The following is a 27,631-nucleotide window of genomic DNA, read 5'->3' on the forward strand; positions in this document are numbered from 1 at the left end:
CAACCTCATTAGGAGTGGTTCTGTAATTGTTGAGATGTTTATCACACTGGCTAAAATCCAATTCCAAGTAAGAATTTATCAGATGTGATAAATATCATGCCATTTACGAGTTGTAGAGGAATAACTTATACATATTTCGGTGATGCATGTTTCCCTAAATCATGCGCGTGTTTTGCAAGTATATCAGCAGGTTTGACCTGCCAAAGTATTTATTTTAAATCTCACAATTGGGATATGTACAGTAATACTAGTTATCGGACCTATTGAGATTAAGTGGGCCACTCATAATGAGGGTCATAGAGTCTACTGTGTGAGTCGGTTAGGCTGTTTCACAAATGGGCTGCCGCAAGCTGATGAGAATGTTTGGTGAAAAATGACTATGTCAGCTGGCCTGGCCACATAATGGACATTCTTGACCTTCAACTGTGACAAATCCAGGCATGTGTTATACTACACTTGTAATGCATAATATAGAACACACAGAAGAAAACAAATTGATGGATCCATAGAGAGAGAAAGGCTTAAAAGAAACCGAATATTTTTTCAAATGAACTGTGAGACTCATATACACTTTGTAGAAAGACAACATGAGATTGGGAAAGTATCCAGATGAGAGAATTTAGAGATAAAAATAAAAAAGAGAGACAGAAGACACTAACAGTTAAATAAAAGCGATGATGGAAAAATAATACATTAACTTTCCCTATAGTATAATTTATAAAGTAACTAAGGTGATTAAGATTCCAGAGATCTCTAAAACCTTTTGGGGCATATTTACAAGAAAGTGGCGCATCGGTCCCGATGTGCCACTTTTCTTGCATGCCCTTACCGCCACCTAACACCATCATGGTTGGGACCACCTTAGAGTCAAAAAGGTCTAAGGCGACGCAAGGGGCTTGTAAATATGCCCCCTTGTATTATAGAGGCAGCCAGTTTTGAAAAGATGAAAGAAGAATAGACTAGGAGTTACAAGCAGCCCAGGAGAAGTAAACCTAGCCTATCTCCGTTCTTCATCAATAAATGATTCAAATAAAAAGTTGTCTGCCTTGCAAATCTTGCTTCAGAAGCCAGTTCCCTGAATGCTCGTTTTAGAGTAAGTCAAAGTCATATCACATTAATTCCACTGCTGCTGACTTATTTTGCAATGAGATTTGCCATGAAAGGGCAGAACGAAACTATAATCTACACCAAGTGATCAAGGCACAATTTTCATGTTCTACATCTCATTAAATACAAATGTACATTTTAGAATGGTGAAAAATAGTCGCGAGCATATGCATAATTATTTGGCTACCATCCAAAAGTGACCCACAATTATGCCATTTACGTTATCAGGCCGAGACACCTCAGCTCAAAAAATATCAACATTTACTTTTCAGACAAATTTATCCCACCTAGGATGCTGGCATAATGCGCAACCAGAATGGGGTGCCAGATTGTAGCTAAGAACCTCAATATAGCCATCTTGCTAAGGCAACAGAAGAGGTTAATTATAAGTTTGCACTGGGACCCGAAAAGTTACCTTATATTGTGGAAGAGTGCACTTAATTTGCAGACGGTGCCACATAAGCAAATCTGTTTACAGGGAATAAAGTGGGAGTAAATGTTAGCATGGGTGTGCCAGGGTTCGAAGCTTCCCAACTCCTGTCAGTAATTTGTGATTTTTCAAGAGGTTTTTGAATGTTGATTACTGCCTAGGAACACTTGGAAAACGACTCTGTCTCTATTTGTTTGAATTCATCAAATGAAGACAGAGTAAATCCCAAATTTTGCATTGCACATTCAGAGGATTCCTTTAACACTCTGGAAAGCCAATAGTGAAATCTTTAAATCTTATCTCCGATTGTTTAGTCAAGATACTACCTGAACACAGATACTTCTTGGTACATTATATGCGATGACTCTACTAATTACAAACAATTATAACTCAGGGGCTTTGTTATGAATGTTTTTTGTCAGGAGCATTTCCTTTGTGTCCAACAAACTTATTTTTGCCTTTATTAGAATTTTTCATTGCTTTCATAGACTGACCACTGTAATAATATAGCATTTATAATGAGTTAATGTGCAAAGTTGATATTTGACAAATGTAGTGAATGAGAAAATAAGGAATCGGAGGCGAAGTCACCAGGAAGAAGGAGTAGGTATATTTTCTCATTCGGTATTGCACAAGACATGTGTTCATCCGTCACCTACTATACACATCACTATGAGGAGGTTAATATAGTAGCTATAACAATGATGACGGCAGTCATGTATCGTGTGATCTAGGCATTACTTTACAAAATGTAAGTGCATTTATGTACCGTTTGCACATTTTCAAAACACGAGGACAACCATAGAGCTATTGCTGCTGACATCTGATATAATCTTGGGATTTACAGCACACAAACAATTTGGGCTAAATTATTAAACGGTTTGCTCACACGCATCTAACAAGATTTTTTGCCAAAAATGCAGTAATGTTTTTCGTTAATAGTTGATATGCCCAAGTTACCATGTTCAATATTCCTCATAATTGGTTACAAACCATATCATACATGATTTGCCAAAATTACACGCTGACACTTTAAAAAAAATAATTAAAAGAAAGCTGTACTTTTCTTTCCGAGTTAATCATAGGAAAGGTCGATTCTTTCAGATAATCTTTGGTAAAAGAATATATCCACATAAATACATATATGTACAGACTTCTTGCAATGCGAGGCATATTTTCATAATCGTTGAGTGAAAATAAGATGCATGTATTGTAAATCATAAATAAATATTCAAATTTCAAAAAATCTATAAATAAACCAGGTGTAGCAACTTTGCATACCCCAAATGATATATCACATTTATACATGCAACCATAGTAACTTAAACAAAAATAAATATTTTATCTACAAAGTATTGTTTCTGTACAATTTCACACATTCAGAATTGAAACTCCCGTCATAATGATCAAACACTCTAAATCAGAGTTTTATGTTATGCTCAGCATTAGAAATTATTAATTTTAGTAGCAATTTCAGAGTGCCTATTGAAGTTTACAATACCCAAACAAGAGTAACTCATATCAGCAAATGAGTTAAAAAGGAGGAGGTGTGTATGAACCAGTTTAATACATTTCTGTCCTTTGTATCCTCTATATTATATGTCATTTGTAATAATGCTTTCAGTCACAAAAATGTTGTGTATTTACAGCTGTATGTGCAAAATTAATCAAAAAGTAACCACATAAATAGGGAGCACAGCTTCAGTATTTCTATTTGTTCTCTGTAAAGAATATTCGACAGCCCACTTCAGGAAACATATACAAATGAATTTTTCAAAAGCTGCCTATATAAAAATCAATGTCCATTTTTGTGGTTCTGAGTTTAATTCTTGCCATTGACTTTGTGTCCTTCTTCAAATAACTGATTTGAGCAAAGATATATCACCATTATTTGTTCATGTTAATTAAATTATTTTTTCCCAGTTTGTAATTGCATAGAAGTAATGTAGTCTAAGAAAATCTGCACCTTGGAATGGTTCATGAGTGGTTCACCAAGTAGGCATCATGTCCGGAAACCAAAGTCGTCCTAGGTGCTTGGACACTTCTGCATGAATTTGTTCTAGGCTGTATTTGTTGTCTGGAATAAGCACCTCTTCCATGATTGACAATTGTGCAAGCCTTCCCCCACACATCTTTACAAATTCCACAAATCCACTGCAGGTGACCTCACATTCACCAAGGCCCATGGCGGTGAGGTTCTTGCAGCGTTCAGCAATGCGGATTAGTTCATTATCTAAAGGCTGTAGTCCATTGGCACAAACTACTAACTCAACCAAACGTGGGCAATTCATTCCGATCCTTCCCAGCATGTCTTTGCTTACTGCTCGTCCAAAGTAAAGGTGGGTGACAGGAGTTTCTTCACGGAAGAAGGCATCAAATTCTTCTTCATACAAAAAGAAATACATAACAATGCTGACCTTAGGAGAGTGCCGAACAAGAGCATCCCAGCTACTCTTCTTGATTGTGTGAAATTGTGTTTGCCCGGGGTTTTCGCTGACCACATCAATGCGAAGATGTTCAAGATGAACATGTTTCTCGCTTGACAGAGCCAGCAGCAGTTCATCACTGAGAAGATGATAGTTCAATGCAAGCTCTCGGAGGCCGTAGCACTGGTCAGCTACACAAAGAATCCCTGAAAAAGAACAAGTACAAAAACCAGTGAAAGATATAGATTGCAATGAAATACGTCACATTATACGTTCACTATTTGGCATACATTAAGGTTCACTAGGTAGGTTTTTTAGCAGTACCATTAGGGAAATTATTGAACATTTATTACACTGCAAATCTACTTGATTATTTATCACTTGTATGCATAGATACCAAATCAACTTTCTAAACAAGTTCAAAAAGCTGTACTAAGGTGTGCAGGGTTGTGTGCTTCCACCCCATTCAATGCACCCTCTGTCACTTGTGAATGTATTCCTAAAAATAAATTGAATCATAGTTGTGGAGTTGCATATCTCCATTTTATAAACAAATACAAAATGTAGATGATTTAATGCAAATTGAAATAGAGCAGGCCCTGTAATATTTATTGGCTTTGTAGAACTGACGGATAATTTATTGTCAAGCATTTGGTTTCAATTATGGAAAACACAAACTCCACACAAAGCAGAACTTCGCGTAGTTGTTAGTAGACTCTATCAGTACCACTAGGTTATACAAAGTAATGAAAGACGTCCCATGGCTCACACGTAGTGAAGCATTAGTCCTCTATTATTAATAGAGATACTTACTGAGGTTCCCAGTATGGTCCCAGAGTTATTTATTATAGAAACACCAGAATTCAATACCTATGTAATTTTCAACACAGAATACAGGCCTTCATACAGTGACAGAGGAATAGCCATGATTAATATGTTACATATATGTTTGCCATGTCACATATCAAATTTGACTTGAATCATCCCATAATATCTCAAATAATAACTACCTTATTTGGCTTAATTGAATGACAGACAATGTATAACTGTTCCCATATATAATGAGTAATGAATACAGAATGTTATATAGAAAACAATATAAAAATACTCCCACTCCCTCCTCTTAATTGTTGGGGAGCAGCCACCTAAACGTCCAGGCTTGTACAAGTCCCATAAACAGGCAAACAAAAGAAAGAATTGTGCTCTCAGTTTGTTCAAACCGCTGATGCAATTATTTAAATGTATATTACTGATCAATGAAGGAACGAAACTGACTAACAATCTGGTTAAAATTCACAAAGTGTTTTCCTCAGTCAGATTGGAATAAAACTCTTTTTGTAAGTGTCCACGTACACCCATATTAAGTGTATAATCGTGAAATGTGCTTCGTGTTCCCAAATTCAACTGCACTCTTACAGACAGGTCGAAGAGAGAGAAGGCAACACACTGAGTGGTGTCCTTCAGTGACAGGAGAATACTCTTTCACTTGGGCACCTATTAAGAGTTTCGCTCCGTGTGCTAGCCGTTTTTACAGACATTAAGATTTCACCCCTTTAGCACCATGCAACAAATTTGACAGGTGGCAATTATGTTCCTTGCCTACATTGTGTATCCCTGAACACTAAGGGGCATATTTATACTCTGTTTGCACCGAATTAGTGTCATTTTTTTTTACTCTAATTCGGTGCAAAACTAACTCCATATTTATACTTTGGTGCTAGACCCCTCTAGCACCAAATTTATGGAGTTAAAGTCATTTTTTGAAAGTGGAGACCTACTTTGCCTTAATGAGATGCAAGGTAGGCGTTCCCGTGCAAAAAATGACTCTATGGCCTTAACGCCATATTTAGGGGCATATTTATACTCTGCGGCATATTTATACTCAGTTTGCACCAAATTAGTGTCATTTTTTTTTACTCTAATTTGGTGCAAAACTAACTCCATATTTATACTTTGGTGCTAGACCCATCTAGCACCAAGGCCCTGATTTAAACTTTTTTTGCCCACATTAACGTCATTTTATGACGCAAAAGTGGCGCAAACTTACAAAATATTGGCCCTTATTTATACTTTTAGCTGCAAAACTGCACTAACTCAGTTTTGCACCAAAAAGATTAGCACCGGCTTGCACCATTTCTGTGCACCAGCCGGGCACCATATTTATGGAATGGTGCAAGCCGGTGCAAAGGGTAGGCTAGAGTTTTAAAAAATGACTTTAGTCGGGTGGGGCTGGCAGTATAGAAGAAGAGGGTTTAGCACCAAAAAATGGCTTTAGGCAGGTTAGAGTAAAAAAAAATGACTCTAACCAGATTAGCGTCATTTTATGGTGCTAAACCTACCATGCCACATGACTCCTGCCTTAGAGAAGGCAGGAGTCATGCCCACCACCCCAGTGGCCAGCACAGAGGACAGGGGTCCCCTGGGCATGGCCATTGCACCCTGTGCCATGTATGGGGGCCCATTTCAGGGCCCCCTATGGCACTTTCAAAAATAAAATGGACTTACCTGTACTTACCTGGGATGGGGTCCCCCATCCTCGCAATCCCTCTAGTGTGGGTGGGGGTGCCCCTAGGGCCTAGGGAGGGCACCTCTGGGCTTATTCCATGGTGTTTCACCATGGAAATAGGGCCACGGGTCCCCTAGCGCCTGCCCTGACCCAGATCTTAAAAAATGGGGCAAAGCAAGCTTTGCTCCATTTTTTGACCCCTCCTCCCTCCCTTGCACCATTTTTACATGGGAGTATAAATATGGTGTTAAGGCCATAGAGTCATTTTTTTGCACGGGAACACCTACCTTGCATCTCATTAATGCAAGGTAGGTTTCCACTTCCAAAAAATGACTTTAACTCCATAACTTTGGTGCTAGACGGCTCTAGCACCAAAGTATAAATATGGAGTTAGTTTTGCACTGAATTAGAGTAAAAAATAATTATGCTAATTCAGTGCAAACAGAGTATAAATATGCCCCTTGGCGTAATAAAATGATGCTAATCTGGTCAGAATCATTTATTTTGACTCAAAACTGCCTAACGTCATTTTTTTTAAGCTAGCCTACCGTTTGCACCGGCTTGCACCATTCCATAAATATGGTGCCCAGCTAGTGCTAAAAAGTGGTGCAAGCCGGTGCAAAACTTTTTGGGGCAAAACTGCCTTAGTGCAGTTTTGCACCAAAAAGTATAAATAAGGCCCTAAACAAGTATGGTGACCATGTGCACTGGAGGACAGAATTTCATTGATCTCCCTAAATCGCATTTCATTGGATGCACCCTTTAAGACATCACTTGTGAATCCTATATAGTGTTTTTAAAGGGAAATGGCCATGCTGTTGTGTGGAGGCCCCTAAAATTCTCATTGCATAGCTCATGGTAGACAACAAATACCAAAGCAACAGTTACGCATCATGTGGTCCCTTAGAGGACATGGATTTTCAGGAGTGTCTCATTTTAAGCATCCAGTGCATCACTTATACTGCCAACAAATTCCTCCTCCAGCAACAGTTCCTTTTTGTGAATCAAGAATAGCATGCAGAGAATTTGCACTCACTTATGTGAGAGGACAGTTTTCTTCCCATTAGATGCATGAAAACAGAATAATTCACGAGTCTACCTCATGCCTCACAATGAACAAATACATTGGTCATAATAGCCAATTGCCCCAAAAGGTTAGTGAATATCTACAAACAAGCACTGACAATACCAAGAAGCCTGGCTTTACTGTACTGCACCCATCTCTCTCACAGGCACACCACTTATTCTGCAACCACACGGGCAGAGTCTTTTAGCTCTGGTCTACTGTGAATGAGAGTCAGAACCAATAACATTGTCAGCCTACTCTGGTACAATGGAACATGAGCACAATTAACAGTGCATGCAAATAGAAATGAAGCATGTGGAAGGGTGTGCTGCTGAGGCCAAGAGCTGAGATACTCAGGACAGGAGTCAGAAAGGCACGTGAGGAAGCCCAATTAGAATTTAACAGAAGAGTGCTAAAGTAAATTAAAAAACAGGCTTGGCAGCTTCATTTTGCACGATATGGAGGCAACGGATACTTAGACAGGCCAAGCAAGATTGCATTCCTGTCATCCAAAAATGAACAGATAGAAGTCTGGCTCATCAAGCTTCTCCCTTCAATTCAGAGGTAAAATATCGTTTTCCTCCAGCTCTTGAAAAGGTGTTAACACATAAAAGCAATCTTGTTGACATGAGGGCTCAAGGTAGTGCCAGCATTGATAGTAATACCAACATCATCTATCATAGTTGCAAAGGTCAGCTAGAAGCCAAAGACTATCAAATGAAGTTAAGTTTGAGTTACTAGAAACATTGATCTTATTAAGGGAATTACTCATCCAATATGTGACATGTCATTGTACTTATTGCCATTATGAGTTTTGTGATAAACATCAGCAGGTCAAGCCTGCCAATACTGATCGAAAGAACAATGCTCAGTATTTACCCAAAAAAGCGTAGCTTTTCGAGCAGTAATCATCAAAATCCACTTATTCCTCAAAAAATCATACTTGAGAGGTATTTATGGCATCCAATAAATTCCATATTTGACATGGTCTTTTTTAACAAAGGTATTATCATGTTTTTTTTCCACTTGGATGGTTCCAAGCCTTTGCTAAAGAAAGATTGCATATGTGCCAGAGTGGGCTGGTGAGCTATATTGAAATAATGTTCCAGAACTTAAAAGGATGGGAGTCAGAAGGGATATCCAAAACTGTGGTAATCTGTGGGATATAAAACCTCTTCCAACTGTATTTGACAGAGGGTTTATTACAGAAGCTTTTTCCACTGGTATTGGTAAGAATTTCAGGGTGCACTGCAAAACCCTCACCAGTTTGCATTTGTCATTAACTATGCAATGTAAAACACCTATTGTATTTGTGAAATCCTGTTCAGGAAGTCCCTGGGCAGTCAAAAGTTACTAGTGACTATTGTGTCACTGGTGGTATTTCATCTGTGGTGTTCTTGTGCTTCTGTACCCAGGCCTTCTAACAGGGTATAAATTGCCCCTTTTAGCACTTGGTAACCTGGTGCATCAGTCCAAAGTTGACTCAGGGAGCTGATATGAGCTAGAAATGCAGTGATCACATTAACCCTGGCAAACACCCATCCTTGTAAGCATATTGACTTTAACATTTAAATTCAGGTGTGCTATTTTTGTTATATTAATATCTGTCTTTGTCATAATTCTACATAATAAACAGATCAGACCTATGGCATCTCACTTAACCTTTCCTAATGAACCTAGCAGGCCTTGATGCTTGGCATGTCACCATAACCAACTTAGGCATACCGTTTGAGTATAATATGTAAAATGAAAGCACTCTTTTACATTGGAAGCACACAATTTATGCTCAATTAAATCACATAGGGAGGGAAATCGACAGGTGGGCAAAGTCACACACCGTATCTCAGTAGTGCTTCATAAAGCTCTTTTTCTGTTGATCACATGTAAATGAACATATGCGTGAACTGCAATTATCTATTCATCTGTCCCTTCTATGTTTTTCCAAATGTGGCCTTGAAAACCTTACCACTAAAACCATTTGAAATCATGCAAAATATTTACTTATTTATTTATTATTCATTCATTCGTGTATTTATTGATTTATGTTGCTGGAAGCAGCATCACAAGCTTCTTGACAGTTCTATAGGCACATTGCATTTACTGCAGGAAGTAGCAGCATATGTGATAATAATCTGAGGGGCAGATTTATAAGAAAGTGGTGCATCAGTCCCAATGCGCCACTTTTCTTGCAATCGGCACCTAACGACACCATGGTCGCACCGTATTTACAATAAGGAGCACTATGGTGGTCTTTAGTACATTAGCATCAACATTTTTGATGCTACTATGGTACTTTGCTGCACTAGTGTAAACAAAATTGATACTAATGCAGCAAAGCAGAGGTTAATATGAGTGCGTCATTTTAACACATGCATTTTGCAGGCGTTAAAAATGACGGAAAAATGCTGCAGTGAAATGTTGTAAATGTCACTGCGCCATTTTTCAGACCTCCCTGCGTCAGAATGCCCACTTGCATACATTATGCCTGATGCAGGTATAATATGGCACAAAGGTGGTGCAAGGGGCTTGTAAACATGCCCCAGAATGTTTGCAATCAAAGCCTCATGAGTATGGAATAGTTTGAGTTTCAAAGACTGTTAATGTTTTAACTTTTTCTTCTGAACAGTTTGAAACAAAGTGATTTAAGTATTCTCATCATCTGACAGATTGTACTTAGCAATTTGTAATGACTAGTAGAAATACATTTTAACATTTTGCAATTTCTATGCTTACAAATATTGTTTCAGTGTATGGCTAAATAAACTTGGGAATATCATGACTCACACATCACTAAGAAAGAACAAACACCTGAATTTAATATTTAAATTTTAAACCTTTGTGAATTGCGTTGTATTTCTATTGTGAAAGTGATTTAGAGCCTCATTATGAGTGTGGTGTTCCGAGGACATTAGGAAACCACACTCCAGGCAGTCTGACACCCCCAATTACAACCCTGGTGAGTAGATTCAGCCAGGGAGGCGCAGAACTCAGTGCCGCCTGGCTGATTACAACTCCCCTCAAAGCCAGCCTTTCCATGTCTGCCTGACTGGCATGTTATGTTGGTGGTGAGGGTGTGCTGGGGGCCAAAAGGGGGCCCCTGCACTGCCCATGGCCCACAGTTCTATAGGCACATTGCATTTACTGTAGGATGTAAAAGTTTATGTGATTATAAAAAGGGGCAAATTTACAAGAAAGTGGCTTATCGGTTCTGATGTGCCACTTTTCTTGCACCCCCCACCACCACCTAATGACTCCATGGTTGTGGTGTATTTATAATACAGAACATCATGGCACTCGTTAGCACAATAGCGTCAACATTTTTTACGCTATTGTGGGGCTTAGACGCTAGTGCAGCAAAGAACAGGGAGGCCCATTGGGTGATATGGGTGCACCATTTTAACGCCTTCTCGGAGCTGGCGTTAAAAATGATGGAAAAAAATGGTGCAGTAAAATGTTGTAAATTTCACTGTGCCATTTTTTCGGGCCTCCCTGCATCAAAAAACCCATTTGCATAAATTATGCCTGACCCAGGCATAATATGGCACAAGGGTTGGCATGGGTAGCACAGGGCCCCCCCTGCCCGCACAAGTGTTGACTTTGCAGACAGTGGGCATTATGAGGGTGCTGGTCAGCCCCCTCTGTGCTATGAGATAGCACTCGGCTCCCTTATGGGAGCCGAGTGCTATCTTGTAGCACTGTTCCTGCTGGTCTGACCTGTGGGAACAGTCTATTACAATGTTACTGCGGGTCAAACTGGCGGGAACATTATAATAGAGCAGGGGGGACGCCACCGCCATGGAAGGGGCGTCCTCCCCATGAGTTTGGCGATCCTGTGGTGGGACCGCCAAACTCTTTATGAGACCCTTAGTGTTCTAAGTGTTCTATTCCTGTAAAATGTTATTATTACAAAATTTTCAAATGTAGGGCTGGAGCAAGCATAATTCAAAATATCACTGCTCCCTCGCTGTGCTGACTAATATGGGTGGGCTGTTTGTACTTTGCTTAGTTCTGAGGAAATGTAAGTGACATACCATAATTTGTGATGCACTCTCCCCCAACCCATACATTTTACCTTTTAAAATCCACATTATTTCAAAGGAACTGATTACTCACCAGCAGGGGACACATGAGGACAGCTGCTCATCTTTAGTAGTTTCAGTGTGTCACTGTTGTTAGCAACAAGCACCTTCAGGGATGGATCATCCACAGGTGTGTCATCAATCTTTATAGATGACAGAGATCTTGAGTTGACAAAGATCACCGTCAGGGCAGATACAAAATGGGACTGTTGGGGCAATGAAAGAAAGCATGAGAACACCAAAGAAACCTTTAAAATGTGCAATATGTTGCAAAACTAAAACAATGGATGCATTAACATAAAGATGATTAATGGAATTCTATTTGACAATCTTTTTATTAAGTGGGTAGAGACTAGCCAATCTGGATCATTCAGCATGAAGGCCTCTGCAGCCTTAATACAAGAGTTATTATATCCAGTGTGCATCCTAAATGTCTTTGCATTAAAACCCATTTATAATATTGGTCTATTTTTTTTTTTTTGCACTGAGTTGATAAAAGGCAACAAACCAATAGGTAACTCATTATATTTTTAGCTCCAACATTACAAGACCACAGTGGTATATTGCTCAAACAACTATATGTTTAGGCACATACTATATGTTATTTCTGGTTATTAGGTGATGGCACGCAGGTCGATAATTCTTAGGCAAGGTAAATACTGTTGAAAAGTAGTAAATATTTTTGGGAGGAGACTTTGCATTAACATTTTTATGTCACAATGTGAAAGATGCATTATTCAAATAATTTAGTTATCAAAGAGCCTATTCACAAAGGTAAATTTATATGTAATTAAAAATACACATCTACATTTATTCTTACATGTAGTAGTAAATGTACTATTCTTGGCTAGTCAACTATTTTGTTTTATTTGTTTTAGTCTAATGAACTTTTTTACTTTGGCTTATACTTTACCAAATGGAGACTGCACAGTTGGGATGGATATCTCCCTTTGTATATTTATTTTCAATGTTGATCAAAATAAAATAAATGTTATGGCACTATTAACTTCTGAAATAAATCCCTAATTAATGTTAATTAATTACTTTAAATAAAGAATATTTTTCTTAAATTTAAAATAAAAAAGAATTCCCCACCTAATAATAGTTTATGCATTAATAATGGTGTATACATTGAAGTATAGAATTAATAAAAAGTAATTTAATTTTTGCATTCATTTTTCAATTAAAAAGGCTGTTAAGATATGTTTTTATACATATGTTAATTTCTAAATTATGTTAATTTATATATTATTTAAGTCTCTGACTCCATGATTTTCTATGGGCAAATTGCCCTGATTGTGTTTACAATGTATGAGTTTTTTGGAATCAGACTATGTCAAATCAGTCCCTGGGACGCACAAACTCAAAAGCTCCACATTGTGAGTAGAGATAGCAGAAGTTCTTCCTGTGAAGTTTGCTAAAGTGTTAGTTCTCCTTGGCCACACACCTATACAGTATTAGCTTCAGACGACCTTCATCCTTCATTCCTCATTTCCTGCCACCGTCAACTTGGTAATATGACAGCTCATTTCATTTTCACTTTGACTGTAATGACGTCAGCACACCATGAGTGCTGATCGTCATTACAGTGAAAAACAAAAAAAATGCCTCTGGTGGCAGGGGAAGCTGCTTCCAAGGCTAAAAAATATATAATGGAAATCCCTCTTCTCAGAAAAGCGGAGAGATTTCCTGGTCGTGTGCAGAGGAGGGAACAGTTCCGTTCTCAGCATATGCCCACCACGACTGAAGACAGAACCATTCCGTCCACAGCAAACAACTAGTTAAAGTATTGAGAGTTGACAAGCATCTGTTCAAAAAGCCACAGACAATGTGAAAGGGAAGGGATAATTCCAGTCAAAAGTATTTCCTCTACTTCCAAAGATGCTAAGCCTCGGCAGCATTAATCTCATACTAAGCCAAGGTCAAATTTGCTGGCTTCGCTGATTGCTGATTACTCATAAAGTGGCCAGTTGATAGAAATAATGCACCCAGTATAGCCCAGCTATGGCTAGACCTAGACCAAGATTAAGATCAATGGCAACTCTAGTCCACCTGGACTGCAAGCTCAGCACCCCTTGTGCAAGCTTAAGTAAGATAGGGAGAGTCTTCAAAGATATGCAGCTCTCACCCAGCATTATCAATGCAAGTAAATGGATGGGAGGGTTGACAAAGGAGGTAATTGCTGAGCAAGGGGAGATGGAGGTGTCTTATCTACAGTTAGCCTATTCTTATAGGGCTGCAAGCAAATCTGTTCTTTGGCCAGCTTGTCTTACATCCCTAAATTTGCGACTGCTAGCCATTTTCGATCTGTTTTAGAAAACAGTTAAAATACAACAGTGACACTGAAGTGTTCAGAGGTTCCTCAACGGAAAAATAATATATAAAGGTTCACTACCATCTCTGTGCCCATGGCCTCTCTTAGCATTTTAAGCCAATTTTGTTCCCACTTGAAATGGAACCTATCTTAGGTGTTCCATCCAGAAATCATCCAAACTAGAAAATGTTTAGGGCCAGCCTGGCAGTTAGCAGATGTGGTGTAAGGTAATGCCCCTAGACCAAGAGCTGGGCTATGTCTATCAGTGAGATTAGTGGAGAGATGAGGACAGAAGAAGCAGAAATAATCACTGAAGGCAATATCATCACTCACTCCTGTATGTAATGTTGCAATGTAGCAAAAGACAAATTTAACTCTGATCCCCAAACAAAAGGCCACAACTACAAGCCTTAAGAATGAGTGTCAGTGACTGTAGGGTTTTAAGACTATGGAACCAGAAAAAAAGGCTAAAAACTTCACAAGAAAGCAATGTAGTGTGCTATACAGTTTCAGCGGCAACTGGAAAGCCTGAAAATGGTCACCTGCAACCAAAACACTGGAGAAAAAAGAAGGAACAGCACGTAAGTAAGTCTGGAAGCACCAAAAGAAGCCTAAGCCCAGTAAGGAGACAGGAGAAGGACAAATGTATGACTAAAGTGTTTTCCAAACCACAGGCACATCGTTCTTAGGTAGAGGAGTTCTATTCTTTCGGTCAGTGACAGGAACCTCTAATAAATGGGCAAGTATACGGGAAAGCAAAATCACGGTCCTGTGACACTTCAAGGAACAAACCATTGGCATGGTTTAGAGAGACCTGGGCCAAAGATGGTAAGGTCGTCAGAACATTATAAAGAAGCTAATGGATTACTGAAGACCTTAGGAAGAAGTGTGCCACAGTAGACATAACTGTGAACACATTTTCGACCCCACTTTGAAACCAAACACTTGCCCTTTTAATACTTGTTCTAACTGCCTGAACAGGTGGAGTGACATTAATGGTATTTGAGCATGCCTACTTATTTTACTTTCCTCAAACCTTTGTCTACATAGAGGACCCTTCCTTCCAATTATCTTTATGCTTCCTTCACTCTTATAGAAGCAATTGTCATCCTTTTTGTGCCATAATTGGAACTATAAATAACAATATGGGGCTTCCCATTTTATTTTCTATTGTAAATTAACTTTTATTAGTGGGTGTTAATGCCCGATTACAGGGGGAAGATACACTGAGGCTAGTGTAGTGGGAGAAGTGATTCTAGAACACTATAGGCAAATCTACTTCCAAACTCAGAATACTGACTGCACGGTCATTAGGGATTTTCTGGTGGGATTAAGTATTCCCTCATTGTCAAAGGAAGAGGGAGCCACCCTCTCCCAACCTTTCACTAAGTCAGAATTAGTAGAAGTGGTGAAAAATATACAGAATGGGAAAGATTGCGGATCCAAGGGTCTTCCAGCAGAATTCTTAAAAAAGTTTATCGATGTTTTAGCAGATTACCTTCTGGGGCTAATTAATAATTTGTAGAGGGCAGGATGATTCATCACTCTTGAAACCTGGGGAATGTAGTCAGCTTCCCAAAAAAAGATAAAGATAAAGAGGATACAAACTCATACTGCCCAATCACTCTACTAAACACCAGCTATAAAATCATTATGAAACTTCTGGCTAATAAATTTAATGCCATTGTACCAACCTTGGTACATTCAGACCAAAACAGGTTCGCAGCAGGGCTGCAACTCACAACTAATACACATTTTTTGGTCGAGGCACTGGACTATTTTTCTATTAATAAAATCCCCGCCGTCATCCTTTCATTGGATGTGGAAAAAGCTTCCAGGTCTCAGGGCTGATACAAAGGATGTCTCAAAACACCAAAGATATCATCATAGTTAATTCAGCTAATGTAGGTAAAATGCAGGTTAGGCGAGGCACCCGGCAGGGGTGCCGCCTTTCATCCATACTATTTGCTTTATTTATTGAACCTTTAGCCATCGCAATCAGACAAAATAAGGGTATTCACCCTCCACTAAAATCAATGGGGAAGATTAAACTGTACTCCGATTATATTATTATGTTTCTATATGCTAATCAGAGCTCTTAGGAGGCGGCCTTTGAAGTATTCGCTCAATTTGAACGAATTGGGGGTTACAAGGTGAATAGAAGTAAACTTAAAATCATACTTTGTGGCGGTATGCCTAATAAATTACTTTCCAAATTGGTTCCCTGTGCGAACCTAAGGCATAAGAGATACCTTGGGATTAGATTCTCGGCGGATATCCGATACCTCTATATTCTCAACTATGCTCCTTTGATATTTAAAATACAAGTATTGTTAGCACGGTGGAGGGCACTCCCGCTGTCTATCATAGGGAGGGTTGTGCTGATTAAAATGTCAATCCTGTCGCTGTTTGTCTTCCTGATCCCAGCCATTCCTTGTGTTTTAACAACCACATTCTGCAAGAAAGTTGATTCACTATTTAGCTCATTTATTTGGCACAATAAAACTGCAAGTATTGTACTGAGCACGCTATCAGCAGATTGGGAGAAGGGTGGCCTAACTCTGCCCAATCTGTGCGATTACTATTTTACGATTTCTGCTCAGTACACGAAAAGTTGAGACCACGCTGCTGGAGTCCGTTATTTCACCTAAGAAGATTCTCAACAAATTTGGCGACGAGTTGCGCAGCCCCGGCTTCCACGCGTATTGATGTTTCCTCTCCGCCTTGCTGAACTTGACTGCTGCTTTAGGACCTATCGAGGAGTATGTTGCAGTAACTATTAATCGGATTTATTTATTTTTCTCCATGTTTCATTTTGTTTGGTGGTTCCTTGGCGAGCGGAGCGGCGCGAGCAAGGCAGCGCGAGCGTCCTTTAATCTACGGACGCGCATGCTCAATGTGCGTTTCCTCGTCAACGTCACGGAAGCGGAGCACCATGACGCGAGTGTCTCCAAGGAGACGGAGACGCTAGCCAGGTCATCTAGAGAGGTTCTCCGCACGCTGCGTAACACTGTGGATTTTGGTTGGTACAGCGCATTTTGTATATAAAGTAAGACTGTGCTACAATGTCAGTGTAGAATCTCTGACAGCTATTCTGTCAAACTTCGTTTTTTTTGGATTTATACTTGTTTAAGTGACATAACATAATTACTTATGGCTTCAAGTAATTTGAATTTACCACCACCTCAACCTTTCATACCTGGATCTAGTGATAATTCCACAAAGTGGCAAGAATGGCGGGAATATTTTTTAAATTACATTTCTACGTGTGATGAAGAAAATGATTTTTCTGCTGATAAAAAGAAGAAAATTCTATTACATTGTCTGGGACCGCTTGGTTTGAAAACCTACAATAGAATTGAAAAGAAACATAGAGAGCATGGTGATGTTTTTTGTCATGCTTTAGAAGATTTAGATAGATACTATGCTCCTACTGTTTGCGTAGGTATTGATCATTACAAATTTTACCATAGGAAACAGGAGAAGGAAGAAACCATTGAGGAATATGTTTCAGCTTTAAAGAATTTGGCTTTAACATGTAGGTTTGGTGTCTTGCACGATGAACTTATAAGGGATCAGATTGTTATGCATGCAGCAAATCAGCATATACAGGATTGTTTATGGACTAAAGGAGAGTCGTCTTTACAGGAAGTCATCGATGTTGTTAAAAAAGCAGAACTGACTGGAAGATGTGCAAAAGCGGTTCTACAGGGGAGTAAAAAAAATGATGACACGTGTCCTGGATCTGACATTCTTGTAAACAATATTAGGGAGGTTAAGTATGGGTCTGACAAGTTTTCAAAGAAAGACTACACCAGTAAAAATAAAAAGCAAACCAAGAAGGATTTTAGTAAAAACAATGTTACATGTTTTAGATGTGGTTTGATGGGTCATTATGCCAACAATAAAAACTGTCCTGCCAGGAACCAGAAATGTTCTGGTTGTGGCATCAGTGGTCATTTTGTTAAAGTTTGCAGGAGGAAAAAAGATTTGGCGATAAAACTTTTAGAGAGTGCAACGGACTCAGCTTCTTCCTCTGACAGTGACGACAGGAATATGTGGGTACTCAATGTAAAGGATCATGAATCTTTGACACTAGATTTTCCGCGGAAAAAAACGAAATGCGACATTTCTATTGGGGATATCACTATCACTTTCACTGCTGACTCTGGTTCGCCTTATACTATTGTAAATGAACTGGTTTGGTTAAAAAAAATTGAACATGTTATTGGTGGGGTTCTAGACAGTCCTGATATCTCTCCTAGAAGTTTTACTGGAGAGCCAATCCAGTTGATAGGGTACAAGAAATTGTTATTTTCTTTCAAAGACCGTAAGGCAGAATGCAAATTGTATGTTTCTAAGACTGGACCTTCGGTTTTAGGCTGGTGGGATCAGGGAGCGCTTGGAATAGTCCTAGATCCAAACAGCTTGGAACCAGTGTCCGTTATACAGGGTGGTGAGATGAGTGATGCAACTATTAGGGATTTGTTTCCACCAGTATTTTCGGGGACTATAGGCATGTTAAAAAAATTCCAACACAAAAACATACTTAAGGATAATGCTGTACCGGTAATACACAAGGCCAGGAATATTCCCATAAGTATTAGAGACGAAGTGTCTGGAGAATTACACAAATTATTGCAAGCTGGTATTATTGAGCAGGTGGAATCATCCGATTGGATTTCGCCATTGGTTGTAGCGAGACGTTCCAATGGCAAGTTAAGATTGTGTGTGGATCTTAGGGACCTCAATAAAAATATTTTGGTAGATCAATTTCCATTACCTAAGATCAGCAAAGTGTTAGCACTTACTAAAGGTAAAGAATGGTTTACCACAATCGACTTGACTTCAGCGTATCACCAGATTTCTTTGCATCCTGAAAGCCGTAGATTGACCGCGTTTATTACACCATTTGGGTGTTATCAATTTATTAGGGTGCCATTTGGGTTGGCATCTGCGGCTGCTATGTTTCAAAGGCTGATGTATAAATTATTTTGTAAGGTGCGTGATGTATTTTTTTTTCAAGATGACATATTAATCATGGGAGATACGAGAGATAATTACAATGCCAAAGTTAGAAAAGTTCTCCAGGTGTTGGAAGATAATGGACTTACTGCAGAATATAGCAAATGCAAAATTGCTAGGCGAAGTGTCACATATTTGGGACATGAAGTTAGTGGTAATGGCATCCAACCTAAAGCTAGTTTAATACAGGCCATTAAAAAATCACCTGCACCTACAAACAAGGATGAAGTTAGGGAGTTTTTAGGCTTGGCAGAGTATTATGCCAAGTTTGTCCATAATTTTTCGCAAAAAACTTTTCCCATTAGGCAATTGCTTAAGAATAGGTGTGTATTCAAGTGGTCTGTGGAGTGTGAAAGGGCTTTTGAAATAATTAAAAGAGACATTATTCAGGCACCTGCTCTACAAGGATTTGACCCAAACTTGCAAAGCATTGTTACTACGGACGCTAGTAGTAAGGGGTTGGGAGCTGTACTCTCACAAATGAATGAGAATAATGAGGAATGTGTAATTGCATTTGCTTCCCGTTCGGTAACTGATGCTAAAGCAAAATTTTTGGTCATAGAGAGGGAAGCTCTTGCATGTGTGTGGGGCTTGGAACATTTCAGGGCATTTGTTTGGGGTACTAATGTCATTTTGCGGAGTGACCATAAACCACTCACCAAGGTCTTAACGACTAAAGGTTTGTTCAAGGCTTCACCACGAATAGCTCGGTTATCTATAAGATTACTAGATTATAAGTATGAGGTATGTTATGTGCCGGGGGGTCAAGAATAAAATTGCTGATTTCCTAAGTAGGATGCCCCTTGTTAATTCGAAAGATAGTGTGGCGGGTTTGGAAGATTGTTGGGTAGCCGATATTGTACAAGATGTTCAGGGTATTACTGATGATGAATGGGATAAGACTGTGGAGGAAGATCTAGTTTTAAACAATGTTCAAACCATGTTGTGTGAAGGATGGCCTCATAAAAAAAATTTGGATGAGAATTTCAGACGATTTTGGGAGGTGAAGGATGAATTGTCTGTTGAGGGGAACAAGTTAATGCGTAATGGGAAATTAATACCTCCTGAAGTACTTAGAAATAAGGTTTTAGATTTGTGTCATGACGGCCATCTAGGTATATCCAAAACAAAAAGTAAAATTAAACAATTGTATTGGTGGCCAGGAATAGATGTGGCTGTGGAAAGAATGGTAAGAGAATGTTTTTTATGCAATGATTCAGAGAAGACTTTATCAACATTTAGACCACCGCTAGTTCCTATTAGGTGTCCTGATATGCCTTGGGAAAAAATTGGTTTAGATATTGCTGGTCCTATACATGCAGATGGTGAGTGCAAATATATAGTGGTGATGTATGATCATTTTTCTAAATGGCCTGAAATCAGTATCATGACCAAGGTTGATTCTGGTTCCATTGTGAATTTTTTGGATATGGTTTTCCTAAGAGAAGGTTTCCCCAAAGCTGTAGTTACGGACAATGGACCGCAATTCATTTCTGATAAGTTTAAGAATTTTTTATCGAGGTGTGGCATTAAACACATTACTACGTCCAATTATCACCCGGCTGGTAACGGTGCTGTTGAGCGCTTTAACAGAGTGTTGAAGAACAGCATACAGCTGGCAGTAAATGCAAAACTAAGTTGGGAAAAAGAAGTTTGGAGAACTGTTTGGTCATACAGGACCACACCTTGTAATTCTACGGGGCACTGTCCTTTCGAGATTATGAGGGGAAGAATTCCGTTATGGAAGGATAACATTGGTTGGATGAAGGATGGTAGGAAGAGTGGTTGGACTGTGGAAGGTGTTATGAACAACATTAAAATGGCGCAGACGCGTTCAAAAGGAAACTATGATATAAAACACAAGTGCAAAATGGTGAATATACAAATAGGTGATTTGGTTAGGGTGAAAGTTCCAGGTTTCAAAAAATATGGAGCGGGTAAATACTATCCTCCTTTGAAAGTTTTGAAAATTTTGTGTAATGCAGTGCTACTTGAAGATGGAAAAGTGTGGCATTTAAGCAGGGTTTCCCCATATAAAGGAGAGGGGAAGAAGAGTATGATTGGAACTAAATGGTCTGTGGATGATGAGGTTAGTAATGACATGTCCTCACAATGTGAATTTGGAGTTCCAGTTCGACATGCCAATGAGACGCAGGTGGTTGGAGGCAACGGAGTTCCTATGCAAAGTGATGAGGTAACAGAAAAAAGAAAAAGGAATGTTCAAGAAGAAGGTATGACAAGCTTAGAGAGTAGGTTTAGTAGGTGTGGCAGGGAAATCACAAGACCGCGAAAGTTAAGAGAATATGTATGCAACTAAGTCCAAATTCATTGTAAAATTAAATAGTTAAGATAGGATTTTGTAGTCATTAGACATTGTGGGGTATTGTTGGAATAAGTAATGATGCTGTTTGTACTTGATATATATGGAAAAAAAATATATATATATTTTTAGTGTAAGGGGAAAGATGTGTTGTATTGTTTATGTTGTTGTCGGGCTCGCGCTAGTTAGCGCGAGCCGGAGAACAAAGGAATGTGAGGGAGGAATGTTGGGGAGTGCGAGGAGACGGTTGGAGAGCAGACCGGAGGCGAGGAAGTAACCGGTCTGTGTGCTGCGGCCGTGTTTTTTTTTATGTATTGGAATAAATTGAATTTACCAGTTGAGACCACGCTGCTGGAGTCCGTTATTTCACCTAAGAAGATTCTCAACAAAATCCTGTAAAGGTAACCTTTAATCAAAGCCAATGAAATTAAGCAATTCAGTGGTCACTGGTTCTTTCTCTATGTATGGACTGGCTGCACTTGCCAGGCATTCAACCACAATCTGAACTAGCAGATTTTAACAAAAATATTTATACCTGAAAGAGGATCAAACATTACTAAATTGAGAGGCTCAGCTGTGCAGGACAGCCAGTTATATTTCCTCTAATGATTGCACGAGTCAATAAGGTACTAAAGAGGTGAAACATTTACCTAGATTGTATTAGTGGCCCCATTCCTGGACTAGGAAAGGGCTTTTGTGTGGAGCCTGAACACATCCTTACTCATTTACATAAAATTCAAACAGGGCGGAAATAATAATTATTTGATTGTCATGAACATGTTCCCTTGTCCTTCCGGATTTAAGTTATTCTACATAGACAGACTATTATCAACTCAGCGTTTCTGAAACAGTGCAATCAGAATTCAATTTTCCTTTTAAGGTCTTGAATCCTACATTGTTTCCTAGTGAAATACGTAAATTAGAGGTATGTAATGCACTATAACGTCCAATATAGATATTTCAGAGGCCAATAGTGTGAACACAGAGTAAACTCAAAACTGAAACCATAGTTATAAAGCATAACTGGGGTTTCTAGAAAAAGAGGTGCACTTACAATGGTCTACAGGTATTATTGTTTTCAACCAATGACGATAATATATGTTTTACACATACTAATATAGCCTTAGAACCCGCCGTAGCGGGCTCTACCGGCTATTAAAGGCCCGCTCCCCTCGTCGGCTCGGGCATTTAACAAGGGAGAGGGACTTTAATAGCCGATGGAGCCCGCTACGGCGGGTTCTAAGGCTATTAGAACATTCTGCCACTCAGGGCAGAATGTTCGATTAAAAAAAAAAAAAATCACGGAGCCCGAGGGGATTAAAATCCCCTCGGGCTCCGTGAGGCTTTGTTCACAGCTGTTGCTGTGAACAAAGCGAACATTGGAAGGTTGGCGCTGCGGGCTTTTACTGGCCAGTAAAAGCCCGCAGCACTCCATTGTTTTCAATGGAGCCCCCAGCATTCCAATGTTCTAATTTACATGTGGACCCAGAAGGGAGGGTGTTACTAAAGCGCTGTTCCTGTCCTTCCTTCAAAGACAAGATCAGTATTTGTTGGAAGATAGTGTGATCTTCTCTTTGTACTCTGTAGAGTGCTGGGGTCCCTCTTGTACAGAGGCACACAGACCACAGTGAATGTACTATAAGCTGCAGCATAGGTTGCTTTTTATTGCCGCAAACTTTAGTTGAAACTGCGAAACATTTTAGTTGCATGTTGTCGCATATCTCCAGTGTCCTGGTTATAACTCACAATTAAAGTTTTAAACATTTCATTTTGCCCTTCGATTAGTTTGATTTTAGAAATAATTCCACATACCAAGGTATATCCTGACCACGACAATTCTATATCAGTGATAACGGTGATATTTACCTTTGCCACATTCATGAAACTTGGTCGTGCTGTTGAAATCAAGCCTAGAGTTTTGATCGAGCAGTTCACCAGTTGTGACAGAATATCACATGCTGCCTCGGCGGACTCAGTGCAACTGTCCACCTATGACAAAGTCAGTAATCCGTTCTTTAAAATCTTGTATTTGGAAATCATGTTCATACAACATATTATGTTTAGAAGACGTAGTCATACTATTAATCCTAAACGCACAGGACGTAAGTACACATGTTGAAGGAAGAAGACATATGTCACAAGTAATCAATGCAAGTTTAAGTCTTCCCAGAAGATTACAGTATATACATGTACACTTTTCATATAAATATATGAAATACAATTATATAACACGTCATATTTTTATTTTAAAAATGCATTATACCTTCATGTAACGACACAATGATCCGACCATCTCGTCCGTAACGGACAATGTGTCCATTATCCAACAAAAATAACACTTTCTCCAGTCGAGAGGATCACCTTTTTTCTGGACAGAAGTAGCTTTTTAATAAAGTAACTTGTGTGGTTATATCTGCTCCAATGATTAAACTGTTTCTAAACTACAGACGCAATTGAAATCACCCTTGAAATGTCACCACCGCCTTCTGCTGACTTGAGAGTGGCTTGATTGAGAATTAATAGTAATTGAATCACTTGATGAAACACTAAAATAGATTTTATCGTGGTTCTCCTAACCCTAAAACAGAGAGCAACTTCACAAATGTATTGGCGTTGGCCTAATCTTTCAGTTTTCGGTAAGCCGGGTTTTGTTGTTCTTTAAGGCTAGCTTGAAGCATGCATATCCATGTTTCTACATTGCAGTGAGTCTAACACATCGCACTGTTTCAGTGCTTTTATTAAATTCCGAGGTGGGCTTTGATCGCCATTCATGCAATTTTCTTTGCCCGTATCAATTGGGGTGGCTGACACTAGTACACACAGACTCACTTTAAAATCAAGAACTTTGCCATTTTTATTAAGACTGGCGAAGGCCCATTAGAAACAAAAGAGAAGACATTGTGGCCGATCAGTCACTCTGGGGATTTTATGCAGAAAGCACCCTTCTATCTTCTACAGCTTAAATCATTAATTTCAATGCAATCTAAAACCCATCGTATTTACCCTCTTAACTACCATTGTACCCTTGAATTATAGGCACTTAATTGGGTTGGGGAACAATCATAACCTTATATATATATATAAATATATGTGTGTGTGTGTGTGTGTGTGTGTGTGCGTGGGTGTGTGTGTGTGTATATATTTATATATATATATATATATATATATATATATATATATATATATATATATATATATATATATATATATATCATTAATTTGAGTTTATTTAAAATAGTAAAACAGCAAAATCACTATAAAGGGAAACAACAATATAGTGTGGATATTAGTTACATATATGATAATATAAAGAGACACTAAGAATAACAATTTTGCTTTATGAAATTGCACTTGAAATATAACTAGAAAGAATAACATTGGGGGGTGGAGGGGAGGGAAGGAGGGAGAAAAAAAACAGTAATGCATACATGTTAACTGGACATTCACATAATAAGTCATTATAAAAACTTGTAGACATTTCGTGGCTATTACTATAGCATGATAGGCATGTAATTAAAGGCAGAGAAATAATGGGTTTTTAGGTCTCATCAGGTGTTAAGATATTCTTACTGGCAAGCAAACTAGATTTAGATAACATTTGTTTGCATTTAATCAGCCTGGAGTTTGTAGTAATCGTCCCTCTAGCTTCCAGAACAAACCCGCTGCTTAGCTCTTTTGTAACTTTCCCCAAGGCAATAATGTTAATCTCGAATAATTAGGATGTATAATATTATCTTTCGCATACATACCAAGATGATTTATTAAAAGCTGCAGGCCCACTTTTATGCAGTCACATCATCGCGTATAACATTGCAACCGACGGCTTTTGGTTTGGAGCAATGCGCTTTCGAGCGGCAAGAAGAGATATCACTTGAATAAAGGCTAAACAGCAGAAGAGCCAACAAGAAGCTCTGTCCTGGTACATTCCCCACTTCCACCTTTCCAGTGTAAATTTTGAAGGAAATTCAGGGACCGTGGATCAATACTCCACGTCCCCAAAGGGTGATCAACTGATCACATGCCGCTTTTAGTCCAATAAAGCATCAATATATCACTATCCCTCGCTCAGTTCTCTGCACTGCTACCTAGCTAAGGATGATGCATTGGTTAACTGTGGAATATCCTTTCATGAATCTAGCTTGTTCCTCCAGGGTGAGGTTTAGTGTACTAATTATTCACTAGAAAGTTTATCAACAGAGGAAGTGATTTTTTTATAGCCTACTATTTGTGTGGACTGCCAACATTTTTAAGCTCTCCTTTCATTTATTATAGTTTATTAATTAATGTATACTATTTGATTTGTCAGGTTACAGTTGTATTGATATTGACCAACCATGCTCATACTTCATAGCTCTGTTAGAAATTCAAAAACCTCATTTGTATACACTCTCTATATTTGTATTCCTCTTAAACTAAATTAGCTAAGTTTTGGTAGTATGTAAAGAGTGGCCTGGTTATTCAAGAAACAACATATTATGTTCTAAACAATAATACTGAGGGATTTAATTGCTGTACTTGGAAGATAGTCCAATAAGTGTGATGAAACTGTGAGGAAGTATCACATGTCTTGGAATCGAAGCTCTCCCCAATCACTACATCAGAATTCAGCGGTAGGACATCAGGTCATACTGTGGCCTATGTGGCACACTGAAGAAAGCAAGTCCAATTCACTGTACTGTGTTTAAGTTGGTAATACATAAAGGATATACGCATTATAAAGTGCAGTAGAAGTGACTAGAATTGGCAGTCCCATAAATGCACAGACTATTATCAGAATATGGTAATTACTTCAATTATTTCCTATGCGCCTGCATATACCCACCACGCTGCTAGTTGATGAGTGCAGCACTGCTGTTTTACCTGGGGTGAACAAATATTTAGTTGCAACCATGCATTTGACTAAGTTATCTCACTCTTTACCAGCCACACAACATGATAAGTATGGTGAGGTACGTACAAAAGTATAATATAACTGCCAACACTTCAGTAACTATAGATAACTCGGGGTTACAAATAGTTATTGACATGAAGCAACAGGTTAGAGAACTGGATAGTGGCTCTAATGAAAATATAGGCTTACAGTATCTGTTACCTCTGGCTATGTTGTGGCATTTAATTTCTGAAGAGATATTGCACTTCAGGTAAAGCTTCATGGTGCTGACTGAATAACGCTAGACCTGTGCTTATTTGGCTAATGAACTTAGAAAACAGGGGGCAGCACCTTCATTTGCATTATGCAGGACAGTGGCTAAGGAATTCCAAAGATTTATAACAACTGCTACTACAAACTAGCAAACTTTAGGGGTCTCTTTGAACTTGAGTGTTTCAAAAAATGGAATTGGAAGAGGATCAACATAGTTTGGCAGATGGTACTCAAGTCTGTTGCCAGGAAAGGCGGGATTAGCCCTATGAGCATTGGATCCTCCGTCTCATGACGCATCCGTGTAGTAAAACAAGACTGACAACCTCTTGACTTAATTACTATCACTTGATTAGCAGTTTTGTAAACGGTTTTTGAGTTTGTACCTGTTGAGAATGTTTGGAATGTACTGCCCGTCAATTTGAAGAATAGATAACACCCTCCTGAATCATTGTAAGAAGGAGCAGGTAGTGAAAGTACCAGCCATAACCAACTGTTTGATTTCACTTATGATAGCAGGACCTAATGATATCTCAAGCTACTGCCTATTCATGGCGCAACAGCTGAAAGAGCGCGGTTGAGATCCTGGAGAGAATTCGGCTCCACTCAATTTTATGTAGATTGGTGTTCGTGCACCCAGCTACTCTGAGTGTAGGAATTCAGGATTCAGTTTTACTGGCTGGAAAATCCAGAAGGTCAATCTAGGGGATAGGATGCGGTGAAGCCCAGCCTGGACACCACCCAACCACCTTTCAATGCACCCTCGTGTCAGGAATATATTTCCCTCCCCCATAATACCACTCTCTACACTGCACCCCCACCCCCGCACACTATCACTTACTCGGAGTACATAGTAAATATGTGTGTTTAATCCCATGGTGTTAGGAATTCTATGTGGAATTCTGTCCCATGAACCCACAATATTCTTCATTCCTTGGAGGTTAATTCATAATGTGAGAAAATAAACGTTGAAACACCAATAGAAACAGTTAATTCCAGGCATCCAGGGGCATATTTATACTCCGTTTGCGCCGGAATTGCGTCGGTTTTTTTGACGCAATTTCGACGCAAAACTAACTCCATATTTATACTTTGGCGTTAGACGCGTCTAGCGCCAAAGTCCATGGAGTTAGCGTCGTTTTTTAGCGTGGACACCTACTTTGCGTTAATTATATGCAAGGTAGACGTTCCCGTCGAAAAAATCGACTCCGAGGCATG

The 27,631-nt window shown here is 39.0% G+C and overlaps 1 protein-coding gene across 3 annotated transcripts in view; it reads right to left on the reverse strand.

Moving 5' to 3' along the window:
* Positions 1 to 1,942: 1,942 nt before the first annotated feature.
* Positions 1,943 to 27,631, reverse strand: part of LOC138245547 (F-box/LRR-repeat protein 3-like) — a 99,718-nt gene continuing 74,029 nt past the window's right edge. For 2 of the 3 annotated variants that reach the window (XM_069199227.1, XM_069199228.1), the window contains 3 exons: positions 23,140 to 23,262; positions 11,649 to 11,820; positions 2,126 to 4,169 (listed from right to left, as the gene is read on the reverse strand). In XM_069199227.1, coding sequence (XP_069055328.1) covers positions 3,526 to 4,169; positions 11,649 to 11,820; positions 23,140 to 23,262 — 939 coding nt within the window. In that variant the 3' untranslated portion in view covers positions 2,126 to 3,525. Of the gene's footprint in view, positions 4,170 to 11,648; positions 11,821 to 23,139; positions 23,263 to 27,631 lie in introns of all 3 variants that reach the window. The other variant, XM_069199226.1, reaches the window with a different exon arrangement.

This window comes from Pleurodeles waltl, chromosome 7 (assembly GCF_031143425.1).
Source record: "Pleurodeles waltl isolate 20211129_DDA chromosome 7, aPleWal1.hap1.20221129, whole genome shotgun sequence".
Classification (NCBI taxonomy): Eukaryota; Metazoa; Chordata; class Amphibia; order Caudata; family Salamandridae; genus Pleurodeles; species Pleurodeles waltl.